At 53.2% G+C, this 13,504-nt stretch overlaps 1 protein-coding gene across 1 annotated transcript in view; it reads left to right on the top strand.

Moving 5' to 3' along the window:
* Positions 1 to 964: 964 nt before the first annotated feature.
* Positions 965 to 13,504, top strand: part of LHPP (phospholysine phosphohistidine inorganic pyrophosphate phosphatase) — a 206,950-nt gene continuing 194,410 nt past the window's right edge. Inside the window, exons 1-2 of the mRNA XM_027855941.1 lie at positions 965 to 1,009; positions 1,541 to 1,977. Of these exons, the coding sequence (XP_027711742.1) occupies positions 965 to 1,009; positions 1,541 to 1,977 (482 nt within the window). The remainder of the gene's footprint in view (positions 1,010 to 1,540; positions 1,978 to 13,504) is intronic.

Below are 13,504 nucleotides of genomic sequence, written 5' to 3'. Positions count from 1 at the left end.
TGCAAGAGTTGATCAAAAGACCTGTCTCCTCTCCACCGAGGTCCTTTTCTTTTAAGAATAGTTTCCATTATCTCCTGTTTTCCCACGATCCAGCTAGACTAAGCCTCCTTGTGCTTCTTGGTATTCTCAGAAGCAGGGATTTGCTTGGGTTCTTCTCTCTCCCTGTCAGAGCTCAGCACACACCACAGGGGCTCGGCTCAGGCTTGCTGACCTATGGCTGACTTTTAAGGTTCTGTCATTTTGTCTTTTTTTCTCCTCTTGGGCGGCCGTGGCCAAAGCTTTATCAGCAGAGAAACAGAGCAGGCCTCAGGGTCAGGAAGAACAGAAGGAAAGGATGTTATAAAGGAGCTGCAGGAAAGAGGAAAAGGTGGGTTGGTGAGGAGGGGAGGATGGCTAGAGGATGCCACTCATCCCCTCATGGGGTGGCTCCAGCACATGGGGCAGACCCCCAATGACAACACAGACAGACAGGCCTGATCCCTTGGAGGGAACTCCCCACCTGATGTGGTCACCACTTGGGTGGTCCCTGAGGGGCCTTCTGGGAGCCCACTAACAATGGTTGTACAAGATGGGCAGGTGGCGGTAGCACCTGTGGAGGGAGGGAACCCCTGTACCCATGAGATCCCCATCCCACCAAATCCTCCATGCTGAGCAGATGTGAGCAAATCTGACCTTGAGGTGGATGCCACTGAAGGTGTAAAAGCCATTTTGGTGGTTTCAGTTCAAATGGTGGAGAAAGGGGGTTCACTACAACCCTAAAAGTATCATGACAGGTTGTAGGCGTGGAAGGGGGGCAGTAGGTTTAGTGCCTTATGGGCTGCCTGGGTGACTGAGTCCTCTGCCTGGCTGGAGGCGTGGGGGCCAAAAGATACATGCATGCAATGCTTTGGGGTATTCAGTCCACTGTCAAGATGTTAAGAGAGCCTGTCTTCCGGAGCTGAGGTCCAGCAAGCATGCCCTGAGCATGGCCACGATCCTTCTGGAACTGACAGTCCCTGAGCTTGGGCAAGCCCCCAAAGGCTCAGACATGAAGTCCTACTATGAATGGACTTTTGGTCACACACAGCCTTGCCTACCCTGCTTGACTCTGTCTAGCCACAAGCACACACATCAGGGTTGGGCCCCACTGCCCCGGGCCCCCCACTAGGGGCAGCCTGGCACATGTGTCCTGGCTTCCCACTAGCCTGTGACTTTGAAATGAAACTTCCCTTTGGATCCTGACCCTCCTGCCTCTGGCCTGCTCTGTCCGCTCCAGCCATCCACAGGTTAGAAGCCAGTTAGGTTTGGCTGACACCACCAACAAGCACTGACTGAGCACCTACTATGTGTCAGGCACCCCGCTGTGTGCAGGGCAGCCCCAGAGGGGCAAGACAGCCCTGGCCCTCCCAGAGCTTCCAGTCTAATGGCAGGGGCTTATGGGGTCCTGCTCACCCCCCTCTCTTCATCTGACCCTCTAAGCCTTGGCACAGTTCATGGCACATAGTGGGAGCTTAATCAACGCTCCTTCTCTCCTCTTCCCCCCTTCCTCCACTTTACATAGGAGGAAACTGAGGCACAGGGAGGCGGGATTGCCCTTCCTGGAGGCACGGGGCTGGTCCGTGAAGGGGGTGCGTGGGGGCGGGGAGGAAGGGCCTCCAAGACCTCCCCAGGACGAATCAAGCAGAGTAACGGCCGCTCTGCCCCGCCCCCTTCCCAGACTACATCTCCCAGGAGCCTCTGCTTCCGCCTTGCCCCCGCCTCGCCCCCCTCCCTTTGGACTACATCTCCCAGGAGCCTCTGCTCCCACCTCGCCCCCCGGAAGGCCGCTCGGGTCAGCGGGGCTATGAGAGCGATGGCGGCGGCGGCGGCGACGGCGGCGGCGTGGGCCCAGCGGCTGGCGGGCGTGCGCGGGCTGCTGCTCGACGTCTCCGGAGTGCTCTACGACGGCGGCGATGGCGGGGGCACGGCCATTCCCGGCTCCGTCGAGGCCGTGGCCAGGTGCGGAGGGTGCGGAGAGGGAGCGAGGGGGGCTGCGGCGCGCTGCGAGGGGCGGGGCGGAGCGGAGGGGCGGAGCCTGCGGACCGTTGCCCGGGAGACCCCGGACGCCGTGCACTGCCGGGAGTGCGCGCGCAGCGTGGAGCGTGGTCCGGGAGCGGGGCCGGTGCGGGGGGCGGGGAGGCACCGCCGGGCTGTCGCGGGAGGCTCTCTCTGCGCGTTTTCTGGAGGCAGGACCAAGAGACTTGGGGGTGAGGAGGGGGACACGGCTGCAGGGGCTGGGGGGCGTGCCGACCCTCGCCCCGCCCCGAGGTTCAAAGAGGGGCCCCGCCCACCCTTCTTGTATTTGAACTTGTCCGTCCTAGAACGGACAGGGTCAGCTCTCGGTGGACCGGGCAGCTTCAGTTCATTGTGGCCAGGGGCAGTCCGTGCCACCCACACCTTGCCCTTGAAGGCTGGCTGGACAACAGGCCGCCGTCTTGTCCAGGTCAGAAAATACATATACAGATGCATTCTCAGCTTCCTTAGTATGATAGTTGGTGCTGTTGGTGTCTGCTCCTTAAGGGAAGGCAAGGGCCCCTTGTAGGAGCGGTCTTGGGAGCCCTTGAAAGATCCCTGGGTTCAGATCCCCCCCTGCCTCTCCCCATCTTTGTGGCTCATAGAGGTCAGGCTGGAAGGAACCTTAGAGGGTATGGAATCCAACACCCATCTTACAGATGAGGAAACTGAGGCAAAGACAGGTGACCTGACAGCCCAAGGTCACCCTGCTAGGAAGTGTCCTCCCATCGAGGGCTGGTCCTGGTGCCCTTTCTGGGGGTGTTGGCCTCACATGCTCTTGCTAGCTCGGGAATCTGTGATCCCGTGATGACCAGGTCCATTTTACAGATGAGGAAATGGGAGCCCAGAGAGGTTCACACTTTGCCGACAGCCACATAGCAGAGAAATGTCAAAGGCAGGACTATCCTGGAGGTCTAATTCTCAGCTTAGCCATAGCCGGAAACTGGGGGTGCTGCCAAGGCGTGCCGAGGGCACCAGGAAGATAATAAGGACAAGTGCTTTAAGGGGATGGAGCCCTCCCCCAGGACCACCGAGCCGGGCAGGTAGCTAGTGTGGGGTGATGGTCCCCCTGCTGCCTACAGAGGGCTCCCATTGATGAGGTTTGGCACCAGATTTGAGCCTAGGACTTTGGATGCCCCCCTGGCATTCTTTGCCCTGTGGTTTAATTGAGGACAAGCAGGGCCCAGGTTGGGGCAGAATGGGATGATAGAGAGACAAATATGTTCCTCTGGAAAAGATATGGCTGCTTACTCTGCATTATAGCCCATCAGTCAACAAGCATTTATTAATCACCCACAGTGAGCCCCAGGGCCCTGAACTGGGAAGCAAAGACAGATAGGAAGTGGGAACTTACCTGCTATGGGGGGATGTGACAGCCTTCACTAACTGCTGTTCCCCAGTCTGCAGGCTGGGGTTTATCAGGCAGCTTGCTGTTTGCAAAGCATTTCCCTTGTTGCATTTTTATCTTGACATAGATTAGATGAGGAGCAGTGAAGACAGTGAGAGATGTGCTCTGCTGGTTATTGTCCGTGTGACCTTGGGCAGTTGGCCCATCCAGGCCTCAGTTTCCCTCTGTCTAAAATGAGGAGATTGGACTCGCTGCCTAACTTCCGTTCCAGCTCTAAACCCACAACCTTGTGGTCTCATGTGAGCAGACCATTTTTCTGAGGTCTTACTCTCCTAATAATTCCTGCCTCCCAGTGTGGTCTGTAAGGAAATAGTCTATTATAATTATTACCTTGCTGATAATCAGTGTGCCCTTGGGCATGGTTTCAGGGTGTGTCAGCAGGCCCCAGAAAAAAAGAATAAGTTTGGTGCGTTCGTGGGGGACTTCTGGGGCTGTCTCCTCCAGACAGTACCCAAGCCTTGGCTCCAAGACCTCCTGTGAGAGGCACCCACACTGCCTTCAAGGCAACCCATTGGCCCACTGGGTGGCAGCCCAGATGCCTAGGGGATTTTCCCTGGCAGCTTCTTTTACCTTCTTAAATTGTATTGGTGAGGGGTAGCTAGGTGACGCAGTGGATAGAGCTCCAGCCTTGGAGTTAGGAGGACCTGAGTTCAAATCTGGCCTCTGACACTTAACACTTACTAGCTGTGTGACCTTGGGCAAGTCACTTAACCCCAATCGCCTCACCAAAAAGCAAAGCACCACCCTTCAGCTGAGCCCTTGTGGTGATTTCCTCCCTCTCTCACATTTGACTTCCTCCATCCCTCTGCTTTGGTGCTTTGGTGTTCACGTCCAGTTTCTAGGCATTTTACAACCAAAATGGCAGAGATTCGATAGGGGGATGGACGTGAGCAGAGCAGGATCCCAGAGTGAGGAACACTTTATTTTATTTTATTTTAATTTATTTTTAGTTTTGAACATTTGCTTTTATAGGATTTTGAGTTCTAATTTTCTCCCTCTCCCTCCTCTCCCCCCTCCCCACGATGGCATGCAATCTGATATAGACTATACATGTACAATCATATTGAACATATTTCCACATTAATCAGGTTGTGAAAAAAGAATCAGAACAAAAGGGAAAAGACATGAGAAAAGGGAAAAAAAAAGAGCAAATAGTCTGCTTCCATCTGCATTCAGACTCCATCGTTCTTTCTCTGAATGTGGATAGCATTTTCCACCACGAGTCCCTTGGAGTTGTCTTAGATCCTTGCGTTGCTGAGAAGGGCCAAGTCTATCGAAGTCAGTCATCGCACAGTGTGGCTGTTACTGTGTACCACATTCGCCTGGTTCTGCTCACTTCACTACGCATCAGTTCATGTAAGTCTTTCCAGATTTTTCTGAAATCTGCCTGGATTTTGGAACATTAGTATTCCATCACATTCCTCTACCACAACTTGTTCAGCCATTCCCCAGTGGATGGGCCTCCCCTCAATTTCCATTCCTGTGCCACCCCAAAAAGACCTGCTGTAAATGTTCCTGTCCATGTGGCTCCTTTGCCTTTTTTATGATCTCTTTGGGATGCAGACCCAGTAGTGATGTTGCTGGGTCAAAGGGTAGGCACAGTTTTATAATCCTTGGGCACAGTGAGGCACACTGTAATTCAGGATGTTTCTTTGTATCTGGGAAGAACAAAACTGTAGTCCTACTCAGGGCCTACCCTGAGTCCGCCCTGGTCCTGGAGGCCCTGGCCGGCCCACGCCGAGGCTGGTACCCTTCCTTCCCGGAGCCAGAACCCCCCAAGCAGAAGTTAATTGTCCTGTGAAGTTTGGAGCAAACGGGGTTTGGAGTCAGAAGAGACCAGGGTTCAAATCCCCCCCCGACACTCCAGGGGTCATCCTGGGTCACCCTGGTTTTGTCACTTCTCCCTGATCTTCAGTTTCTTCACCTGTAAAATGGGGATGATATAATGCTCCCAATCCCTACCCCAGAGGGTCATTGTGAAAAACTATTACTCCTCCGTGATTGTGTTATTCATTCATGGCAGCCTTTGGTCCCTTTAGATTGTAAGCTCCTTGAAGGCAGGGGTGGTTGTGTCTGGCCCAGTGCCTGGTCCATAGTAGGTGCTTAGTAAGTGCTGATTGGTTGATTAGCCTCCTCTCCAAGGCTGTGAAGCCCCACAGTGACACTTGGCAGCCTTGGGCACCCAGTAGGCGTATGTGGGCCAATGAAAGCTTGGTGACGAGTTAGTGTTCTGTGCCGGACACACACAGAATTATTAATGACAGAGATGGCATTGTAAAAGATGGATTGTCTTCTGTACATTTTTGTGGATGTAACAGCAAACTGTCAGGTAGAGGCTTTTATTATCCTTGTTTTACAGAGGAGGAAACTGAGGCTCTGAAGACTGATTTGCCCTGGGTCACACAGTTAGTAAGTTTCTAATGCTGAGTTTGAGCCCAGGGCTTCCTGACTCTATTCATTAGGCTGCAGGAAGCCTTAAATTTTTTTTGTTTAATTTATAAAACTATTAAAAATTATCAAATACATGTAAGACAAAGAGACAGCTTGTTGTAGTGGAATCAGGAAGACCTGAGTTCAAATCCAGCCTCAGATACTTCCTAGCAGTGTGACCCTGGGCAAGTCATATGAACCGCTCCGTGCCTCAGTTTCCTCATCTGTAAAATGAGAAGGTTGGGCTGGATGGCCTCTGAGGGCCCCTGCAGCTTGAGATACGCACTCAAACACAAAGTAACAAATAAGGGGAAATGCTTTCTTTTCTGTCCTTGTCCAGGTCTGTCCCAAGTTCTAAGATGCCGGCTTTGCTTTCCGTCTGTCTGTCTTGCTTTTCTGCCTCTTGTATCTATCTGATAGTGCTACTTCCACCAGCTCCACTGGGCACAGGGCAGGGCTCCTACATTGCCTTGAAGGCTTCTCGTCCAGCTCTTTCTTGGGTTGGCGCCTACTCTTCTGCGGCATGAACACACCATCTTTAGTTCGGACGTTCCCCAGCGTTGGGCTTTCCAGTGTCGGCTTCTTCTTTCTTGGTGGTGCCAAGGGATGGAATCACAGAATTGCCGAGTTGGCAGGGCCCTCAGGGACCCTCCAGGGAGGGGGACCCTCTGTCATGGGGGGGGGGCCCATCATGCACAGCTTTTAGGCCCCTGGAGGGGAGGGCAGGGTCAGTCTCATTTTAGCCCTTGGGTCTCCAGCACCCAGCAGAGTGCCTGGAACCTGGTCAGCTTTTAATAAATGCTGTTGAACTGAACTGAATTACATTTGCCTCTCAGAAGCTTTCTGTCCATTGCTCCTTAGTTAGTCACTATACTCATACACTTCTACATGTACATATGTACACGTATACACACGTATAGGTACACAGAGGATAAAGATAAGGCTACTGGGGGGAGGGGAAGGAAGGCACCAGCAGCAGTGGTCAGGATCAGGATGAGTTTCCTGCCTGTGGAAGGTTGTTCGAGCTGTCTCAGAAGAGGCTAGGACTCCAGTAGGAAAGCTGAGGAGGGAGTGCATTCCAGGTGTGAGGGACAGCCAGTACAAAAGCATGTAGGTGGGAAATGTGTGAGGCAAAGTCAGGAGGCCAGTTTGGCTGCCCTCTGGGGCTCAGCAGACTAAGCTGTGAATATTTTTTCTACAAACAGGTATGGTTGAAGCTATTTTTTGATGTGAAGTAGATGAGCATTTATTAAGCACCTGATCTCTGCACAAGGCCTCAGTTTCTTCATCTGTAAAATGAGGGGGTTGGACTAGATTATTTCTAGAGCCCTTTCTAATTCTAAGTGGAAGATGCTGCCATCCTGCCTGTGGGATTAGGACTGGAGTGGGGAAAGATCTTGGAGGAGGAGTTCAGACTCCATTGGTTTTACTTCCTACTCAGGTGACCTTGGGTAGTCATGGAACCTCTATGGGCCTCAGTTTCCCCATTTGTCAGATGAGGCCATTAGTCCACCTGGCCTCGGAGGGCCTTTCCTGCTCTGGACACCTGGTCTCTCTGGGCCTCCTTTCTCTCCTGTGTAACATGAGACTGTTGGATCTTTTGGGTTCTTCCACTTCTGACAGCCTATGATCCTGAGTCGCTGAATTTCTCTGCTTGGTGACCAGGAACAAGCAAGGTTTCCTTTCACTTAATTTGGGTCTTCAATTTTAGTCTTCATTTATGTGAAGCTTTCCAGAGGCGCTGAGCTTCCTTCCCTTCTTGGGCTTGGGGCTAGGATTGGGGGTCAGTCCTTGGGCCATAAACAGGTGCACGGTGGAGGCCGGGCTTCTCTGCCCTCAAATCCCATTGATTGGGATAGCCTCTTTGCATCCTCCATACTCTGAAGGCTCATCTCCATTTTCCCCCTGTGACTGCCTTTATATGCACAGTTTCCTTTTGAAGTCTTCTTAGAAGAATCCCCGCCCCTCCACCTCTTGCACCGCTGGTCCACCTCCCCATGGTGAGCAGAGAAGGGTCTCTGAGCTTTGAGAAAAGGGGAGTCGGGGAGGGGCTCTTTCCTGAAGCTCATTGCTTGCGAAGGGAAGCCCCACTGCAGGAGTCCTGCTTGACACCTAGTTCTCCAGTTCTGTTCCCAGTGGAGAACCTTAGAACATGGCACTGAAATGTTTATGGTTCATCCTCATTTCTAGTTGCCATCAGACTTTTCTCCCCTGTGCAGTTAGTGCCTGGGCTGTCCTGGGCAGGAGGTCCAAGATCAGAACGAAAAATGAGAACAAAATGATTTCACCCGACGCGGTGGCCTTCCGGCCCAAATCTCTGACCCTGATTGCCTGGAAGGCGGCGCTGCCGCCATGTTCTAAATGGCACCTAGCGCATCCTTGGCACCTAGCGCATCCTTGGCGCCAAGTGGAAATATTGAGTTGGTTTGTCCATGCCAAAGCAGTGGGGTGGAATGGAATCCTGGCTCTAACTAGTTCACAGCGGACAAAGCCATTTGTAAAATGGGGGTGGTACCCACCAAACTGACACGAGTCTACCATGGAGAATTTCCTCTTGTGGCTGCTCAGGCTGTGTCAGCTTGGGATGGCCTGGGTTTCCCAGGAGCCCAGGGGATGCGGGGGATTAGTCAGGGAGGGGCGGGGCCACCAGCCGCAGCTAGACTGTCCTTTATTCTGAGGTGTGTTTGTGTGTGTGTGTTTTCAGTCTGATTGATTTCTCTGAGATGAGCTATTCATTCTTCCTGTTTGAACTGTGAGGCACTTGCCTGTTATGAGGCAGAAAGTAGTTAAGTGTCTGTAAAGGCTGGGCCCTAGCCGGCAGGCGGCCCCGCATGGGCTGCATTTACAGCTGTGTGCTCAGAGCCTCCCAGGGCCATTAGCATCGGCATCTGAAAGGCCGGCCTGGCTGGACATTTACAACGTCCTGTTGCTGGGCCCCTGCCCTGCATCTGTTAGCACAGCCTCCAACAAGGATCTGTCACAAGGACAGCGGAAATCTGAGCCCCCGAGCAGCTGGAGGGTCGTGTCCAAACAGGGCCCCCGCAGAGCTTTCCAGGGCAGTGCGGGGGGAGGAGGTGGACATCGTAAAACCATTCTGGGCAGCCAGAGAGGCTGGCGAGCCCCAGCCCCCGCTGCTGCCCCCCCCCCCCCCCCAGTCTTTGTGACCTTGGGCGAGGCACCCCATTCAGTGCCTCAGTTTCCCCATTTGTAAGATGAGGACTAGGTGACCTTTGAGATCCCGTCCAGTTTTCGAGTCCTAGGACCCAGAAGTGGCAGAGACCTCAGAGGGAAGTGAAGCCACTTACACGAGGTCTCAGAGCTGGTAAGTATCACAGATAGGAGTTGAGCCCATTACATCATGTACCTCCCTGGGCCTCAGTTTCCTGATGTGGAGCCAAAGTCTGCTTTCAGTCATTTCAGTCATGTCCAGCTCTTCATGACCCCAGTTGGGTTTTCTTGGCAAAGGCACTGGAGTGGTTTGCCATATCCTCTGCCAGATCATTTTACAGATGAGGAAACTGAGGCCAACAGGATTAAGTGACTTGACCAAGGTCACACAGCTAGTGTCAGAGGCCAGATGAGAAACTTTGTCCTGGCCTTACGCTCTGTCCACTGTGCTGCCTAGCTGCCCGTGTTACTCTGTGGTACCACTGAGGAGGAGGGAAAGACAGACTTAGCGCTTAATAAACTTGGGTGGGGTCGAGTGGAGTGGAGTCGTTCAGTGCATGACACTTTTCATTCTTACTCCAGAGCCCTGGGCCCTTGTTGCAGGGGCATCTCCCAGTGGAGAGTGCTTGGCTCACTTTGTGTCCTCCACGGCGGTGACCCTCTCCAAGGTCCTGAAAAGACCTTCTGCAGGCCCTGCCTTAGGGCCAGAGGGTGAGCGTTAAGCACTGGCCCGCCGACCAGGGAGGTCGTTAACAGAAGCTGGCCAGAGGGAGCTCTGGGCCCAAGAGTGGCAGACCATCCTGGGTCCTCCTCAAGTATACAAGACCCAAGAGGGCCCGGCCCTGCACCATCACCTCAAGCCCGAATTGGGCAGTTTGCAGAGATTCTGGCCAGGGACACCAGCCTACAGGACTGAGAGAACACAGACCTTGGGCCCGGGAAGGGGCCCTTCACTCAGGCCTCGCCTCACCTCCCCATCCCATCAGGTCTGAATAGTTATGATTTTATCCAAGTTTTTTATAATAATAACTAACAGCTCTGTGACAGTCTCAACTCTGCAAAGCATTAGATGCTGATGTTGATGGGATCTCATTACATACGAATGCCTCAGAGTTGTATTGATGCTTTTATTTCTTGTAAGCCAGAAGCACACCCTAATACCTCCTTTCTCCCCCAAAGAGACTCTTTTGCTTATTACAAAAAACGTTTAGTAAAATCAGCTCAAACGGTACAGCATTCTGCACCCATAGTGATGAGAGAGGGGCACCAGTTTCTCAGAATGGCCACCTTTCAGAACTGAAAGGGGCCTCGTTAACCATCTCATCCAAGTCACATCTGAGATGAATCCCGCACAACAGCCTCTAGGGAGGAAGGGTTCACCCCCTCCCAAGGCAGCTTGTGCCCTTTTGGAGAATTCCAGTGGTTAGAAAGCTTTTCCTCATGTCTAGCCCCTTTCCCCCTGCCCCATTGCAAGGTTCTTGGATCTGCCCTCTGGGCCATGAGATCAGAGCAAGTCTATCTCATGGCCTCCTAAGTACTTGGTGTCCCACCCCAGCACCCCCATTCATCATCTGTCTTCTGAGACCAAGACTGGTCACCACATTTCATCTGCCACCTGAGATTTCTCAGTGACAAGAGCAGACCACAGAAAATGTAGGGACTGAGCCCCAGATTAATGTCAGACTGTGGGGATTGAGCCCCTTATTAGGGTGAGGATATGGGGAGCGAACCCCGGATTGGGGTCCAAATGTGGGGAATGAGCCCCAGATTGGGGTCAGAAGGTAGGGAATGAGCCCCTTATTAGGGTCAGAATATGGGGAGCAAGCCCCTGATTGGGGTCAGAATGTGGGGCGTGAGCCCAGGAGTGGGCTAAAAATGTGGAGAGCGAGCCCCAGATTGGGGTCAGAAGGTGGGGAGTGAGCCCTGGATTGGGGTCAGAAGGTGGGGAGCGAGCCCCTGATTGGTGTCAGAATGTGGGGAGTGAGCCCAGGAGTGGGGTAAAAATGTAGAGAGCGAGCCCTGATTGGGGTCAGAAGGTGGGGAGTGAGCCCCAGAATGGGGTCAGAGGTGGGGAGTGAGCCTAGGAGTGGGGTAAAAATGTAGAGAATGAGCCCTGGATTGGGGTCAGAAGGTGGGGAGTGAGCCCCAGATTGGGGCCAGAAGGTGGGGAGCGAGCCCCGGATTGGGGTCAGAAGGCCAGGTCACTTCTCTCTGGGTCTCAGATTTTGTGAGGTGAGAGGGTTGTGTGAGAGGATCTTTGAGCCCGCTTCCAGCTGTAAGTCATAGGATCTACCTGAATGATTGAAGAGAAGACTTGTTGGGGGTGGAGCAGGGATGGGTAGCTTTGTAGCAAGTGAATGGTTCACTTTGAGGTGGCCTCCCTGAGCCTCAGTTTCCTCATCCCCAAAATGGGGAGAACAGTGTTTCTATTAACTGCCTCACAGGGTTGCAGGGAAGGCACTTGGTCGGCCTTAGAGTGGAATGGATGTTCTTCAGTGGGGAGAGCAGAAGGATTATATTAAATTTTATTAAAAACGACAATTCTGTACACCTCCCTTCCCCCCACAAGGGCAGTCAGTGGAGGAGGAGGCCGTGGAAGGAAAGCAGCAGCAGGGCCAGTGACATCAAAGCCGGGGTGGCCGGCCCTCGGCCCTTCCTGCCTGCTGGGCTCCAAAGGGCAATCTCCTTTACTGCTGGTGGTGAACAAGAGGAGGCAAAGGTCTTTCCGTCCCTTTGATTGTCCTATCGCCCATCTGCCCTGGTGCTCGCGGGCGTCCGTCCTGCCTTGTTGCCGTCCTCCCTCCCATGGCTGCCCTCATTACCCACCTCTATTCTCCCCCCACCCGGTGTCTCAGAGCTTTCTCTTGTCTCCTTTCTAGGCCTTGGGTTAGAGGGTCTACCTCCCCTCCCTGGCCTCCCGCAGTCTCCTGCCTGGATCTTGGAGCCCAGGAGATGTAGGTAGCTGGGTTAGTGGAGCTGCTCACCTTCAGATCAATTCATCAGTCAACAAGCATTTATTCAGCACTTACTCTGTGCCAGGCGTTATGCTAGGTATTGGGGAGTCTAGGTGAGAATTCAGTCTAGTAAGCATTTATTAAGTGCCTGCTGTGTTCCAGGCACTGTGATAGGTTCTAGGGACACAGATATAAAGAATGAAGCCGCCCCCGCTCTGAGGACTTCTGTTCTCTTGGGAGAGACAAGTATATACAGAATAAATACAAAGTGGGGGAAGAGAGGGATGAGCTACGGAGGGAGTGCACTCCAGGCAGGGGGGATGACGAGGACAAAGGCATGGTGATGGGAGATGGGAGTGTCGTGTGTAAGAAATAGGGAAGACCAGTTTGACTGGATGAGGGGAGGGATGTATGATGAGGCCAGAAAGATCAGCTGGTCAGGCTGTGAAGGGCTTTAAAAGCCAAACAAGGTATCTATTTTATCCTAGAGGTGATGGGACTGGTGGTTGTTCATTTATTCATTCATTCATTCATTCATTTATTTATTTTTAGGCAATTGGGGTTAAGTGACTTGCCCAGGGTCACGCAGCTAGTAAGTGCCAAGTGTTTGGTCAGAGGCCGGATTTGAACTCAGGTCCTCCTGACTTCAGGGCTGGTGCTCTGTCCACTGTGCCACCTAACTGCCCCAGGGTTGGTGTTTATTGAGAGGTAGTGAGGTACTAGGGTCTTAAAGATTGTCTGGTCCAACTCCCCCCATTTTACAGGAGAGGAAGCTGAGGCATGAAGAGGGAAGTGCTTGCCAAGGGTCACCTATCCAGTGTCGGAGGAGGGGTGGGGGGGGTTCTGTGCTCCTTCCACACTACTCGCACTCGAGGGGAGACGTGGCAGCTGCGTCACCTATTTCCCAACCTTCTCCTGATCCAGGGTGACCGTGGCCCCCAGGGCTCAGCAGACCCAGGCAGAGCCTTGGGCAGCTGACTAGTCTGTCTTCTGGAACGTTTTCTTTGGGGTGGGGAGGCGGGTGTGTCAGCAGGCACTTTGGACCCACCATTGGCTGAACTCTTAGGACAGATAGACCCAGGTGATGACCCTTCCCCATGGGGTGGGGGCTGCTGGAATGAGGGGGGGCAGAGCCCAGCAGGAGCCCCCCTCCCCGATTGATCTTGGTCCCTCTCTCCAGGGCTCCACTCAGAGCTGTGGGGCCCAGTCCTAGCTGGGATACCCAGGCAGGCCGTGTCTCCTTGGCCTCAGTGCCCTCTGTAAAACAAGCAACCTGGGCTGGATGATTCCTAAGGTCCCCTCTTATGGTAGAACCAATGAGGCCATGGGTGCAAATGTCCTTTCCTTCAGATCCAGTTTGTAGGTTCAGAGAATCTAGACCCGGAAAGGGCTTACCTGAGGGATCATCCTGTCTAACCCCAGAACCTTTTGGTTTTATGTCACAATCACTTACATATTTCCTGCTTCCCCTCCATTTGAACCCTTACTCCTAAAAGACAAACAATTAAAAGTT

The sequence above is a fragment of the Vombatus ursinus genome, unplaced genomic scaffold (assembly GCF_900497805.2).
Source record: "Vombatus ursinus unplaced genomic scaffold, bare-nosed wombat genome assembly UNPS02011353.1, whole genome shotgun sequence".
NCBI lineage: Eukaryota > Metazoa > Chordata > Mammalia > Diprotodontia > Vombatidae > Vombatus > Vombatus ursinus.
This window is presented reverse-complemented; position numbering and strand designations above follow the sequence as displayed.